The following is a 16847-nucleotide window of genomic DNA, read 5'->3' as shown; positions in this document are numbered from 1 at the left end:
CGGTGAAAATTGGGGTGATATGGTCACATTTCTTCAAGGAAGAAAGAATTCTAGCTGTGGAATGGAGAACCAATTTGAGAGGGTGGATTGTAGTAGACTTGCTAGAACAGCATTGCCAAAGACAGTCATGAAGCATGAGCTTCACATTTCAGGATATATGGAGGAAAAATATCTCCTTTTTTCAAATCCTTTGGATGAATGTTTGCTGCTTTTATTACTTCGTTTAATGTGAAGGATTATGGATAATGAGGGACCATGAATGATTCCAAGCAAGGTTACCACAGTTAGGAGTGGTGGTAAGAATTCGGCAAGATTCAGTTTTTAAGCTATTTTTTTACTATTGGAGAAAAACGTGTTAGGGTTTAGTTTAAGGACATTTACAGCCATCCAGGATTGTACCTACTAGAGCAGACAAGAGGGTGAAGAAGTAAAGGAGTGAGAAGGTTTTTAGGTAAACCTGGGTGTCGGCATAGTAGTGTATTGAGACCGCCATATGGTCACACACCTCGCATAGTGAAAAGTATGACTGAATTTGTCAAATGCTGCAATGAGATCTGTATGTGTACGGAGGCAGGAGTTGACCTCATTCAGTGTCCAAAGAACAGAATCTAGTACTTTTTAGAAAGGATGTTTCTATTCTATATCATATTCAGACACCAAGTTGGTGAAAGGTGAGGAGGTTTCCTGAATTGCTATATTCAGTTAATCAAATAGAGACACATTTTTTCATTGTCTTACTCAACCATGCAAGGGTGGAAATTGGATGGTGGTTAGACAAATCCTTAGAATTGAGAACAGGTTTCTTTAATAGTGAGGTGATTTAAACACATTTCATAGTGTCTTGGTAAACTCCCTTATTCAAGGGAAGCATTGACAATTCTACATCATGCAGTATCATATACCTAGAAATAGGTTTTGTTGATGTGAGATGGGTCCTCTATGGTATGTCCTGGGGGTTTTGATGATCACGTCGAGCTTCTCGAAGCTGACAGGATTGAAAATGTCCCAATTGTTCAGTATTTTTGATGTTATCAGTTTGATGTTGGGATTTGTGGAGGCAAACTTGTTTCTGATTGTAAGGACCTTGTTATGGAGGCATTCTGAGAAAACTCTACATTCGTTCGTTGATCTATTAGCGATAGATTGGATGGGGAGCTGATGCTAGAAAGAACAAATATGAATTGTGCTCTCGCTGGGTTTGTGGACTGATCCATTTCAATCTGAAGAAAATTGGCTTCGGGCATGGTGATTGACTGGACCTTTTCCTTAGGGATTTGAGTTTTGTGAGGAGAATTGGTGATTTAGACAATATCCAGGCATTTTCACCATTGTATATTTCTTTGGGTGGTGTTTAGCTCACTCAAAAACCCGGTTGTGAACCTTTCTGATGCTGTTTCAATTTTTAGGGGGCTATAGTGTATTTAGCTAAATAAATGATATTGTCATTAGTCTCTAGTATTGAATACATAGTTGTTTTATATAAGTTTAAGTGTAACGTTTGTGTGATATGTACCTCTATGGCATTCAATTAAGGTTTTTGAAGGAGAGTTCCCATACCTTTTGAGTTTGCTATTTATCTGCAGTAGGGTTATGCAGAAGTGGTAGCAGAAATGAAACAGGGTAGAAGTTAGATCATTAAACATGGATCATGGCTGAATTAGATCAAGGCTTGACGATGGTGAGGTCTAGACTATGACCTTTGATGTGCATTGGTAGGGGAGAGTGGTGATGTAGGTCATGGAGTTGTAAGAGGGAGTTGAGATATTTGAACAATTTGCATTTCTCATTTCCCCAGTGAATGCTGAAGTCATCTAGAAAGATGTTGTTTGAAGTAAACATTGACTAGTTGAGTTGTAATTTGTTATTTGCAGCACAAAGCATGCCTTACGTTTCCTGGCTGATATATGATATGCAAGTAGTGGAGACAGAGATTGCAATTGTGAGGTATTCCAAAGAGATGTTGGATGGAGTTGTATCCTGAGAGCATTTAATAGACTCTCTCATGATTGCACCACCTAGCTTGGTTTGTCTGTCTTTCCTGCTTATAATATAATTTTGTGGAAATAAGGAATCTGTGGATACTGGGTGTAGTCAGTTAACCAGGATTTCATGGAGCAAAAAAGGTCCTGTTTGTTAAAAGCAATGGGCTCAGCAATATCAGCGTGATCGGCCTTTGCTGATCAGAGGTTGTGGAACATGCAAGGTGTTTTGGATGAAGGAGAGCAAGCTAGATATTGAATGTGCATGAGGTTTCTCTAATTCACTCATTGTTAGTGAGCAACGTTAGGCTGTGGGAGGTGTCTAATGGTCAGCATAGATGTTTTCTCAGAGGGAGACACATATTTACGATTAGTAGTGTGTAGGACTTGTTCAACTAGGGAACTTTAGTTATTGAGAAAAAAAAAAAACATAGGTCATTACCTGTCCCTCAAAATTTGGTTAAGTAAATTCTGGGGTCTCTCGTCCCTCAATAACAATTCTGTGAGCAGAAGTGCTTGTATTACCTCATTACTAGAGTATTGTATATATGCTAAGATGTATTGATACTCATTGTAAAAATCAGGAAGTACTAATACTTGGTGCAAATGACTTACCTTTTACTACGGATCCCAAAGTATTGTGACATATGCCAGTTAGCATTATTTGAGGATAACCTTTTTGCCAAGATTTGACTGTATCACTGATATAAAAGGTGCATACACAGTATTTCCTATTATTCCTGCCATTACACTGCCAGCTCCCTTCTGTGCTATTGCTTGGCTTGCAAGGTTTAAAATCCCTTTGCTGCTTTTGAAGAGCACAAAATATATATGACAAAGTATGTTAAAGCACCCAGAGGAAGTTAATTGGACAAACTGTTAGTCTGCAAACTTCACAATAGGTAGGGAATTAGAATTCAATACTGTATCAGTTTCCTTCAAATACAGCGTATGGAGGTCCAAGCTTTTCTATCTTACTTTCTTAGCAAAATCAAAACAGGAAAATGAGCAGCAGCAGAGATCCTGGGGCAAAGAACAGCTGTTCTACCAAACAGCATTAATTCCGTCATCAATTTCCACCTATTAGTGCCTTATGAGAACATGCATAGATGTTCTTATGGCAAATTTGCAGAATATAACTGTAGTAGTGTTTATGAGAAAATCAGTAATGGCTGACTTTCACATCACGCATCAATGGGCAGCATAATCCATTATAGTTTATCCTGCCCAGATGAGACTTTAGTTGGTGGAATGTATAGAGCAATTCTTTACGAACTGTCTGCAAAAGGCTTCCTGTACAAATTTGGGGCCACAAAGTATTTCAAGAAGGTCAGACTAAAATGCCTTACAGCGGTGGCTAAGATCTGGTTCGAAGTTAGATCTGTTGTGGGTATCCCATATTACAGCATGTGGTCATATATACGGGACTCCCCTGGCGCTCCAGAATTTATGCTAGATTCTCTCGCAGACCCCTTGAGACGGAGTGATATAAGTAGATGGGGGCACCTGTTAGACGCAGATCATAACTTGACTTGGGAGTACTAGAATCACAGGACCGAAGGGAGAATCTCTAGATTTAAAATATTCCAAATAAAATCATGGATGAAAAATCAAGACTGGATAAGGAAAAGCCCCAATCAAATGGAAACGGACCTTCAAAACCTACAGGCTCGGAAGAAGGAAGTGGCATTATGGTACTCACATCTACTTATGGCGGCCAACGAAAGGCTGAGAGCTCCCTTTTCGCCATGGGAAGGATACTTGCTGGATGTCGAGCTGGAAGAATTATGGCAAGTATCTTTATCTACGCTTTATATGACAGTTAAATCTTCTGCATTAAGGAAGAACCACTTTTGTACTCTCATCAGAATAAATTGGACTCCCAAACAATTGGATAAATTTAAAAGAAATGGCGACTCCAAATGCAAGTGTTGTGGAAGAGCTGATGCAGACGACATGCATATGTTTGCCACCTGTCCAGAGCTTGAAGTGTTTTGGCTTGCTGTTGGTAAGACCATTTCTGACGTGATTAGTACCAAAGTGGAGGTAAGCATGGATTTAATTATGTTTGGGATGAGGCCGCAAGATCTAAAGGGCTCATGTCTTAATGTAAAACAAAGGCATTTGATGTTCTACCTAATCCTCATAGTAAGAAGGGAAATTTGTAAATTCTGGACTGAAAGCTCCGACCCCTCGTGGCAGGAGTGGAGGAGCTCAGTGACCTTCTTTGAGAAGGTGGAGAGGAGAGAATCTACAAGAACTGCTGGGGGCATGGTATGGAACATATTTAGCACTGGGTAAAATCACTGGTCCGATGATTACATCTTCTCATAGCATCGGGCTTAGGAAGCAAGCTGCACAAGAGGGGACCCAATAAACAACGCTTGTTTTTGTTGCTTGAAGAGGTTAATCCAATCCACTAGGCACCAGGGTCATCACAACGTGCAAGGCGCTTATTTTGAGATTGGAGAAGGTATGAGGACTAATAAAAAAATATATAATAAAAAATAAAAAAATGTAAAGAAAAATCCATTATAGCTATTAACCTCTAATGTATATTGACTTTTGGTTGATCCAAAGTATTTTTGAAGTATTTGTGTTTTTTTAGATTAATGGCCTAATTACAACTACAACGGTCCTGGGACTGCCGTACAAGTGGATGGTGGTCTGACCTCCGCCATCGTGTCGGACCTCCCACCCAATTATGATGGTGGCAGTGGGACGCCACAAGACCGCCACCACCACCAGGATATAAGATTCCACCGCAGTGGGAAAAGCAGGCTGGAATCGCAACAGTGCCAATGCTGGTATCGCCAGGAAGATTACGACATGCTTTTCCACCAAAAATGTCACCACCGCGACCCCGCCATGAAATGCATGGTCAAAAGACACGTAAAGGGCCCCCCGACAGGGCCTCAGAGCAAATCTGCATATGGGGGTGTGTGCGGGGGGCACATGATGTGCTCCCCCAAACGTTTACGGTTGTGCATGCACTGTGTGGCATGCATAACATGGTGCATGCCACAGCATGCACGGATATTCTGAAGGGACAGTCACGATGACAGTATGCTTTTTAGGCTCGCCTATAAATCAAACATTCCAGCCGCTGTGACACCACGGCCGCCGCACCGCCAACCATCGATTAGTGTTGTATGTTAAGTGTTGAGATTTACAGCTCAGAGGCCAAACTATTGGCTTTGCCAATGTGTTATTGCCTAGCACCTAGAACGCATAAATCAAGTTACAAGCACGGCTGGCAATCTTGTAATGGGTTTTTTAAAGATAGCTGCCATGCATCATGATTGCGTCTGTGTGCATGCGTCATGATACATTGTAGCCATTTTTAGTTTACCACTCTAACAATAGAATGGTAAAATAAAAAGTATAAAAAGTTAATTGAAAGTAGACATGAAGTACAACAAAAGCCTGTGAGTGGTCCAGCAGCACTGTGTAGTTGCTGGACCTGCATAATAAAAGAAAATAATATTTAAAAAAATAAAACACAGAGCTCAACTGCAAGCATCTGAGAGCCAGGAAGAAAACAAGGAGAGGGAGAATAAGGAAACACATGCACTCCCATGGAGCGCACAATAGAAAATAAAAAAAAATTGGCAAAGCCACCCATGCAAAAGCTATTGGCTTTGCCAATGCCTTTTAACCATATTGTACAGCAGCTTGGCTCTGCAGCATGGCTAAATGTAAAGTTAGAAATAAAGCCCTTTGACCCGGCCAGCAATGGCAATGTCATAGCACTTTTTTTTCTTGTTGGTAGTAAAAGGGCAACATAGACAACAGGAGGGTGGGAGGTTGAAGGGAAGAAGTAACATGGACAATGGGAGGGTGGGGTATACATGGAAAGAAGCTAAATGGACAAGGGTGGAGAGTAAGAAGAAACATGGACATGGGTGGAGGTGGGGGTGGGGGTGGAAGACTAAGAAGCAACACAAGGTGGGGGTGAGAAGGGAAGAAATAACATGAACAACGTGTGAGGTTGGTAGAGGAAGAAGCGACAGGGTGGGAGGGGAATAATCAACAAGGACGACAAGAATATAGAAAATAGTACCTGAATCACAGAGAACAGTGGATGGATTGTGAAAGGACACTAATCAAACTAAATCAACCAGCACATGGTCCATGCTCTAAACAAAAGAACAGGAAGTGACATTGACAAGTGCTTGCCAATGAGGAGGCAGCAAATAAGAGTGGCAAAGAAGGCAACAAATTGGTAAGCAATGGGCAGGCTCCATGCCACTTATAGTAAACAATATTTCTCACAGCAACAGTGCATGCAATGTCGAAAGGCAAGACCTAAAAAGAGTCCTCAAAAGTATGTACTGGAAGAACACAATTCACCTAGTCAAAACACTATGATATCAAAGTGCCCCTTGTGAGACAAATGAAAAAATAAAGAGGAATGTCATTGAATTAAGAGGGGACAGCTAGTGCAGACAAGAAAGCTATCTAATCATGAGCAAACATTTAAATATATGTTATGGACTGGAAACAATAGATCGGCCTTCAGACAACTGTCTGCATATAAAGCCCAATGAAAGAACCAAATGATTATGAAAAAATACACAATTAATAGTTTGATGAAGATTATCTGAAAAACAGATCAAAATTGTTTTATAGAAAATTAATTTGCTCTTACATCATACTGATTTGGTGCAGGCGTTGGCTTTTGTTCTACCTTCAGAGCAAGAGGTCGACGAAACATGCTTGAATATCCTTTACTGAAGTCATTTCGGGTCATAAGTCTTTGTGTAATACAGTATGCATTTGCTGCAGGGGTACTTGCTATTCTGCTTCTGGAAACACGAGACACCTGTGGAAATTATGAACAAAATGTAAACTCCAATGGGAAAAATCCAGTCATAGTGGCTTTGGTGAAAAAAATATATAAATATGACCACATCTCTAATTAACATTTTACAGAATTTATTGTAAAATATACTATTTGAATGACTGACAATGTACAATACCATTACCTTTACTTTGGGGTACATTTACGACAATTTTTAGCTATTGTAAACAGAGATTCGGCCCGTTTGCGACCTCTAAAACAGCTTTTGCCATGTACAAACCCTATTTTACATATTACCGACTTGCAAAATAGGTTTTCCAAGTCGCTATTGGGAAGGAGCGTGCCAAGGGAGTCCCTTCCTAATAGGGAGTCGCAGAGGGGTGTACGATGGTTTTGTGGGTGGAATGCGGTCGCACAGCAATCGCTGTTTACCACCTACTTCAAGTAGGTGGTAAGCCAGTTGCAAATGGGAAGGGATCCCCAGGAGACCCCTTCCCCTTTGTAATGGTTGTGAAAACGTTTTTTAAGAGCAGACAGTGGTCCCAGAGACCACTGCCTACTCTAAAAAAATGAAAAGGAAACTTTTCTTTTTTGTTTTTTCAAATGCATCCAATTATCCTGTAAGGAAAACGGGCAGCATTTGTTAAAAAAATGCTTTGCTTAAAAAGTAATCACAGACATGGTGGTCTGCTGACCCCAGCAGGCCACAATCCCTGTGATTACAGGCCGTTCCCAATAGGTTGCAAATTGCAACCTACCTCATGAATAATAATGAGGTAGGTCATTTGCGACCACATTGGGAATTGCTAAATATGTCTGAGACAAATTGTGAGGTGCTAAAAATCGCAATTTGCAAGTCACAAAATGAAATGATCATACATATCGCCCTAGAGGTGTTGTAGAGAAAAGTAGATGATCCTCCCTAGAAGGTTCTGGAAACAATGTAGTCACTTATTTGGGTTGTGTGAAGTCCAACACAAACAAGGAATACAACTCAAAGTGTTCTAATTATACCAAAAGTCCAAACTATTTTACATTTAAAGGTGTAGAACAATGGAATAACACACAAGTTCTACATTACCAAAAAAAGTGAAAGAGACTGATCAAGTGAAAACAAAGACAACACAATGAAAACTTAACAAACCTGTGCTGCCCTATTTATCCCTTAAATGGGCATGTACTTCAGATCAATAACATATTTCTTTACTCCAAAATTGTTATTGACATTAAACCTGTTAATCTAGCTTTACAACTGACACCCACATCATTTCGATTTCATAACCAGAGGTCTAAATTACTGCTTTTTTGGTGTAAAAGGGATCAAACATTCTGTCATAATAAGGTTTCGTTCCAAAACTATAGATAAGGGCATAACTACTTATGTGGAAATCCCTGCATTGTAACATAATTTCAATTTATTTCCTGTAAATGTAATGTTGCCTCCTAATCTTCCCTGACAGACCATCTACACTTTTTTAAAGTAACGCAAACTCATTATGTTCCCTTTCATGGCTGCGAAAGCAAAATAAATGTCCCATTTTATCACAGACAATAAGTGCAGCTATTTTTAATATCAGCTCAATAAAACAACGAACTTTTGAAATCTGAACAAGCACAGCAAGTGAGTCCACCACAAGTGTGTTTGGGATTAATTACCACCCAAGTCCGGCTTCTCTGGCTGTAATAAAAGATGACATTTTACAAGGGTTTTCCAACTATATTTAAAAATCCGGGGATCAAAAGTGATCTAGGTGATGAGGTAAACTGCCAAATCAAGAGCTAACTATGAAGGAAAATGCATCTTACATGCACACAGGTCTAGAAGTGCTGGATCTTATTGATGTTAACAAATTTAAATACAGTGACCCTAAATGGACCTCATTTGCATCATCAGTGGTTATCCTAATAACCTGGCATGGATTCAGTGCCCCTGCACCTACTCTGCGGGGTTACCCCTGGTGATGTGCTACCTGAGCTTCACCTATGGCTCTGTTTCATCTATGAAGAGCAAGATGCACCATTAGGACTCGGATCAGCACAGTTCGCTTCACTTACCTTGGAAGGGAAATATCCTGTGCCTTTCTTTGACAGGGATGTGCTGGTTATCTCAGCTGACTTGTGAGTGACATTATAAAACCCTGGACCTGGATTTTCATTCTAGCACAAAAGAAAGAATAACAGGTGAGAACCAAGGTATGTATGTGTCACTCCACCTGTTTTCCACAAACATCAACTCTCTGACGAACTCAACAGCACAATCCACATACACACTTCCCAGACAAGCTCAGGAGTATGTCCTGAGCACACATGCAAATTTCCACATAACCTCTTCAAAGCTAACCTAGAACATGGTAAAAATGGGATCAACGTGAAGGCCAATCACACAACACTATGCACTACCTCTATGCTGGTGTTCTAGGTAGATATATATGCTACCCTCGGCATATAAATAGGGTAGCTTTTAATCAGAATTATCAATGTGGCAATATGGGGTGGTTATGATGCACACTGAGCTACCTTAAAATGGATAGTGATGTCACAGTAATGTGCACTAGAGTTGGTGTGAGAGATGACGTTTTCCTCATTGTATGGGAATGTAAAGTACTGCACTATTCCTCCACTCTACGCATGTTGCGCCATTCACTCGTCCATTGGAAGGGGCCTATTCCGAAAAGGGCCATGGAGTCAGCATGGACTGGGAGAATCTCACTGAGAGCGTGGCCCACAGTCAGTGTGCCTTCCCAGGCCCCTGGAGGCTTCACCTCTACACATGGAGGCGGGGCCTGCTCACTGTTAATAAGTGCATTGTCAGACAATCCGTTCAAATACTACAGCGATATGGGGTCAAACGTAAGAAGGCATTTTACATTAAAAAATGGTCTGATTCACCACATTGGTCATTTGCGACCCCAAAAAGGCCTTTTGGAATGTAGGAAACCCAAATTGTGAATTGGTAACACATTACCAAATTGCAAATTGTTTATTTGCAATTAAATACTTATTTGGGCGTGTCGCTTCACATACTGATTCAGAATGGGATGTATTAATGTTTTGTGACCAAAATCCAGTCAGAAGATAACGACCTAAACAAACGTAGTGGTAACCACTTCCCCTTTGGAAATTTGACAAAAGCATATTTTAAGAGTAGGCAGTGATCCTTTCCAGCACTGCCTACTCTTAAAAGATGTTATTTAAACTTTCCCTTTTTTTAACCACATTCAGTTTTCTTTAAAGAAAACTGGCTGCATTTTAAATAAAATTGCTTTAATTAAAAGCAATCGCAGACATATTGATCTGGTGACCCCAGAAGGCCACCATCCCTTTGATGTCTGTGAATCATAGTGGGTCGCAATTTGCGACACAGCTCATTAATATTAATGAGGTAGGTCAAACTGAGACCCACTCCGATTCAGTATTTTGCAAACCCATCTATTAGTACATGGGTTGGATTGCAAAATATGACATTGGTCACCAAAATACTTGTTACAAATTGCAACCGATTTTTTGCGATCAGTGCTTCGTACATCTTGGCCTATGGAGAGAAGTGGAAAGACTAATGGAAAAGAAGCAGGTTAATTACAGCTTTTCCTTGCTGTCAGTATGTTGCCGTGACACCCTTCACCCTGTCCAAGCTTGTCAAGGTTCCAGCATTAATTAAGTGAGTTTTCTGGCACTACGTCTAGTCCCGAACAGACAATTAGGTATGGGCAAACTGGCACAGCATTTTATCCCAATGCACAGTCTTGGTGCGCAGATTCGCTCTTCCCTCTGCCAATTGCTTGTGGGTGGTGCCCTCAACAAAGTGTACTGAGGCACATAAGTGGCAGAGCCAAAGCACTGTTGGCACAGGCTGCAGGAGACACACCTAATACAGGAGGCTCTGGAGACGCACCTACAGTTTTCAGAAAAATAGCCAATCTTACTAGAAAATAGGTGTGCTTGAAGAAGGTGGTGACATTGAAGAATGAGCAATTAGGAGGAGCAGGGTGAGAAGGTTGAGCTGCAGGATTGACACACATGAACCAGCTTTTTTGTTTGACCTAGCACCTATTACCAGAGTTTTTTATAGCAGCTTTTTTAGCTTGATGGCCTTATATACTTAATTGCGGGCAATAAAGACTGTTTTATTGTGCCCCCATTCTCTGCCTTACCAGGCACCCATTTGCCTATATTGACCCTAGCTGTAGTACAAGAGGTCTGTCACCTATATATCAGCTCATAAATACTATGTGATCATATTACCATGATCAAAATATCTTGACTACAAAAATATTTTGGATAAAAATAGCAAAAGTAAATATATCACAATAATATCAAAGTTTAAAATATTGTTTACTGTAATATATCTTATTATGTTGTTTATGGTACTGAATTATGTATTGTTATATTGTCTATGTTACTGTGAGGTCTATTTTTAATTAATTTTAAAATATTATTGTAATGTATATTTTTTATTTGTGTTGCTGGGATCATTGGATGATTGATTAGGCATTATTTTTTATTAAAACAGTATATCTAATAATGTCAAGTAAAGAATAACTTTATTTCTGTTCAAAGAACCATAAAAAGATTTACAATTTCCGAAAAGATACCATACATGAGACATCCGGAATAAAAAGTTTAAAAGCAATTCATAAAATTCCAGGTATATCATGTTATTTCTTTTTTTAAACTCAATCTAAGCAGCAAACTGTTACCCTACTGATCTTGTACAATTTTACTCATAATGCTTTCTGCTTGCGATAGAACCCCATATATAATTAGCTACCGCAATGCAAATGCCAGCGGTTGCCAGTGTGTGCAAAAAATTAAAACCATCAATATACGAAAACGGTCGAATATTCCTTAATAATGGCGGCAAAAATCTCGTCCGCGCCGATTTATGCAATGTGGAAAATAATACAAAGTGCATTGTGCTTTGACTGGAAGAAACATCACACGGACAGGGCATGAGCCTGCCTGTCCACCCTCCTTGGCATGGAAACGCCAACAAAAAGTGCACAGTGCATAAGCTGAACCTTGTTAGACAAAATCTAAACAGAGAGTTGATAGAAAAAGTTAAATAAAATTGTAGCGTAGCCGGAAACCAGTGGGGCTCTCCCATATCACCATATTGCTGATGATTGCGCATATTGCCCCTAGTGCAATACGCTTCTTTAATGACTCCCTTGGCATTTGGAGGGATTCTTTTGGGATTTTCAAAAAGAGTCCCAGACCTATCTCATAATATTTTCCCCTCCGATAATGAAGCCAGGGTATCTTTAAGGCATTATCTGATTTTAAGCATTCTTTGATGACATCTTGTGAAAACATTAGGTCATTCAAATGCCAAATCTTGGCCCATAAATACTGAGAGGAGCTGCCTATACGGTCTTCTATAAACTCTAGGCCCAATTCCGTATGACAGAGTAAGGTAGGAGCACTTTTCGGTGTCATCAGTAATCTTTTGATAAATTTGTATTCTATTACTTGGGGCTGTTGGCTTTTATTGTAGCCCCAAACCCCAACCCCGTATGTGGCAATAGAGAGACACTTAGCTCTGTAGAGGGTAATCAATTCCTTCACAGGCTTGTGCCCCAATTTACAAGCAAAGCGAATTAATGCATCCACAGCCCTACTTGTCTGCTGTGCTCTAGTGATTAAACGTGGTTCCCATTTCATCTGGTCATTAAATAAATTGCCCAGGTAGGAGAAATTATTAACTTTTTCTATCTTCTCTCCCTGAACAATAAACGTTTTCGTTTTGTGGTCTTAGGGCCACATACCATTGTTTATGATTTGATAAAATTAACTTTTGGATCAAGAGAGGCCATAAAATCAGTAAAAGCATCAAGAGATTTCTGCAAGCTCATAGCTGTCCTTGCCAATAGAACTGTATCACCTGCATATGATAATAGAGGAACAGGTTTATTACCAATTTTGGGGAAGTCAAGTTCCCTACTTAATAAAAAAGCCTCCAGCCCATTTGTATAAATTAAAAACAGGAAAGTGGCTAAAATGCATCCTTGCCTAACACCCTCCGGTGTGATGATTGGGTGAGTTTTTTCCCCTTTGCTGCCATATCGTATAGTGACTGTGGTGTTGGAATGAAGCCTGCGTTGGAGGGTTACTAACACTTTTTCAACACCCATGCCTTCCATCATGCCCCATAATTTATCCCGGTTGACAGTATCAAAGGCACTAGATATGTCCATAAAGGTCAGGTGGATAGAGCTCTTTATGGACCTCATGTGCTTACTGATAATTAGGGATAGGTTAAGACATTGTTCAGCTGTACCCCACCCCCTCCCTCCTGAAACGATATTGTGTATCAGACATGATCCCATTAGTGGATGCCCAATCTTCCAAACATGCAAGAGGGACCCTGCCCAGTACCTTTGCTGTGGCATCAATCAATGAGATGGGCTTATAACATGACGGGTCACTTCTATCACCCTTTTTGAAGACGGGGACCACAATTGCTTCCTTCCATGACGCGGGCAATGGGCCGATAATGGCTGCTTTAAAAACATTTGTTAGTAGAGGTGTCCACAGATTAGGATTTCTTTTAAAAAGGTCAAGGAGCACCCCATCTGGGCCGGGGGCTTGCAGACAGATACCCTGCATTAAAAGCCACCTCCACCTCCCCAACTGTGATGGACAAACTAAGTTGTGTGGCTAAAGTTAAATGAATGGGTATTTCCTCTGGTTCCTCCTCTATTTCCTTGTGTAGGGGGTTAGAAATACCGGAGAAGTGGGATTCCCATGTTTCACCTAAGTGAGTCCATCTGCCTTGCATCTTCAGTGAACAATGGTTGACTTATAATTTTCCAATTTATTTTTAAATCTTTGAGAGAGCCTTCTTTTTCCAAGTCCTCCCACGCCATCCTCCTCAGTTCCGTCTTCCTATATGCTATCACCTTTTTATATTTATGCCTCGTTATTTTAATTAACTCTCAATCACGGGAATGACATGCAGGGCACTTCATAATTCCTTGTGGGCCTTGAAGCATTCTGTGTTAAATCATCGCACCTCTGAGGGTTGCTTTTGGGTGACATTCCTGGTCAGCCTCTGGGCTATGTCACAACAAAGTAACTTAAATTCCCGAATCAGTTCTGCCGGGGAGCAATCTAGCTGCAAGCACCCTTCTATTAAATCATAATTACTTATAATAATATTTTCCTCAAATTTTAAAGGGCTTACCAGTCCCCAGTTCAATCTGATTCTTTTATTGGAGTTATATTGATTCAGACGTTCATCACTATGCCCCATTTTTGGTTTTAAATTAAGATAAACAATAAGAGGATAGTGATCACTTGCACAGTTTGGCTTAATCATAAAATCCTGAACGAGAGTGGTACAATTCTTTGTCATTAGCATGAAATCGACAGAGCTAACCCTACCACTGCCAATGAAGGTTGAGAACTGCGAGAGAAGATTGCACTCATAAATGTTTAAAAAACTTAGATCATTTGCTGCGAGAATAGAATTTAGGGCTTCACCATGAAGAGAGTGAATAAAGAGAGACAAGGGCTGACCCTCGGTGTCTTCCAGCCCACACACACGCTGACAGCTGTACTTACAAATGGTACAATTAAAACCCCAACCCATAAAATACATAATGGCTGCCATTTTCGAGGTGGCTTGGGTATGGTCCATTTCTAGGGCCTCTATTACTTGACAATTGTCTTTGTCAAAGATGTTATGGTACCAATTCACCAATAGTATTTTAACCTTAGCCAGACCGGAGATCGTTATTAATTGGTACCATGGGGATGTGATTATACATTTGGCTTTTACAGATCCATATTTTACCTCAATTAAGCACCACAATACCACCCATGGCTATTCCTGATGGAGACAGGGTTGCAGGGACACAAATAGAGCGGGAACCATCAATAAAGATGTCATCTGAGGACCAGGTTTTTTGTAGACATAGGAGGTAGAAACCTCTAATAAAGCCCAACCAGTTCTCGTTCCCCAATTTTGAATGAATACCCGCTATATTCCAGGATAGGATTTTAACATTTGTAGCAGTGCTTTCCTGCTGAGCCAACCCCCTAATTATATTAGCAGGCACATCAGATATACCACCAACTAAAGAAACGGCCTCTTCAGGTTTGTTTTCCTCCTCGCATGCCATTTCCCGTTGATTATTGCATAAATATTCCAAACCTCCCACATCATTTGGCTGGCAAGGTAGATCCTGCAGTTAATCAATATCAGTTAAGCCAGAAAGAGCTTCAAAACGGGTTGTCTGGGTGATAGGCTGTGGGTGCATAAAATTACAATATTTGGGTCTAGTTTGATCTAGCCTTTCTAAAGTGCTAGGTCCGGTGTGGGAAGGATAAAAAAAAAACAAGGTATATGCCCGTACGGGACCATTCACGCCCATCATATCATTAACATGAGTCGACACAAATAATGCACACCTAGGATCCCTGAAGTTTAAGACCATGCAGTCTCCTCCCACCGATTTCGGTGTGCAGCTTAACCAGCCCACCCGCCGTGCCATAATGATGTTATTAAGCAGCTTAGTCTCACACATTGTTTTACTAGTGCACCAGTGGGCTGACTTGTTTATGAGACTTTGACAGTCTTCATGAAAGTCAGGTGGTAATGGGGGGACTCGCGCTAGTACCAGGATCTAGGGGGTGCAATTTGGTGGTAAATTTAATAGATCTCGCACCCCTTCCCCACCAATAGATGCGTGTGTTGAACAAATAGAGTTTGCATGATGCAATCTGCCACTGATCCGCCGCCCCTGGGCAAGTCATTTCTCCTCAGTAGTGCTACCCCCTTGGCCTACCTGTTGGGTCTTTCTAGAAGGAACTGTTTCTCAAGCGGCCCGTTCAGTTAGGAAACTAGACTTATTGGGGGGGATCTACATTCAAAATAGGAGTATGTGTTATTGTTAGGAGAGCACTCCTTTAACAGGGGTGACTTCTTGATTATCAGTATGTGTAGCCGCATCTCTCAGTGTACTATATGATGTTTTCTTTTTTGAGTCCCTCCCCACTAGACAAAGCTGTTCTTTAATGTGTCCCAACCGTTCTAGGATAGGGTTCAAGGCCTCAAATATCATTTGGTTAACTCTAGTAAGGAAGGAGGTGACCATTTTCTCTGAGGTGGCCCCCCTCCCCGCACCACCACTTGGTCTGATGACATTCCCCTTTGATGTTTCTTGCCTGTTTTTTTTTACCACGGGGCATTGCCCCTTTGATTGGGATCCACCTCTGCCCTTTTATTTTCCCCCAAATAACTTGTGGGCATCTGGTTTCCTCCATAGTCAGATTAGGTTTTTGTAAATTTGTATCGACATTTATAAGAACATTGGCTTTGTCAATAATATTCACCACTGGAAAGAGTGTTAATAGAGTCCTAGACTCAGTATCACTAATAATAATGTCTGCAGGGGCCGGAGGAGATAATGATGGGATAGGGGCGAGTGAATGTCTTCGCTCCGTCAGTTCAATTTCCTTACTGATTGCCCCCAAGACCTTTTTACAGAAAACCATCCAATGTGGCACTGGTGGGATTTAGGGCTGGTGTGGCTTTCCATCTACTCATGACTTAATGGCCCAAGCTTAAAAACAGTTAGAACTAGTCAAATCGTTACCTCAGGGAAGCTTAGTTCATCGTTGGCAGTGTTAAAAATAGTTACAAAACTTCACCTCTGCAGTAGGCCTCAAGTCACTGCAGCAAAATACTGAGTCCCAAACGGAAGGGCCAAGAGAGTAGGCCCAGCCCATCCTCAGACGGCCACAGACGGGCCCGCTCTTGACCTGGTCTTCGCCCGGGCGTGACCCGTGCTGCGGGAGCCCAGTTGGGCTTTATCCTGTGCCTCCTGGAACGAAAATAGCGCGGGCAGCTTACTGTCGCGGAGTGAGCTGGGGCTGGTGGTCCGCCCCTTCCTTCACAGAAACAACGGCTTTGGGGCAGGTGCTGTCAGGAAAGCTATTGCTTGCCTTCTAAACTGTTCCCCCAAAAGGAAAAAGACTCTTTTCGCAATTTACCCTCATTGGTACCTGCAACGTTTCCATTCTAAGATGTTCTTACATCATTTACTGTTCAAAATCGCCAG

At 41.0% G+C, this 16847-nt stretch overlaps 1 protein-coding gene across 5 annotated transcripts in view; it reads right to left on the bottom strand.

Annotated features, from left to right (window-relative positions):
• STPG1 (sperm tail PG-rich repeat containing 1) overlaps positions 1 to 16847 on the bottom strand; it is a 264699-nt gene that overhangs the window by 153729 nt on the left and 94123 nt on the right. For all 5 annotated transcript variants that reach the window (XM_085647846.1, XM_085647848.1, XM_085647849.1 and 2 more), the window contains 2 exons: positions 8839 to 8940; positions 6631 to 6804 (listed from right to left, as the gene is read on the bottom strand). In XM_085647846.1, coding sequence (XP_085503972.1) covers positions 6631 to 6804; positions 8839 to 8940 — 276 coding nt within the window. The remainder of the gene's footprint in view (positions 1 to 6630; positions 6805 to 8838; positions 8941 to 16847) is intronic.

This window comes from Triturus cristatus, chromosome 3_2 (assembly GCF_964204655.1).
Source record: "Triturus cristatus chromosome 3_2, aTriCri1.1, whole genome shotgun sequence".
In the NCBI taxonomy this organism is placed as follows: domain Eukaryota; kingdom Metazoa; phylum Chordata; class Amphibia; order Caudata; family Salamandridae; genus Triturus; species Triturus cristatus.
This window is presented reverse-complemented; position numbering and strand designations above follow the sequence as displayed.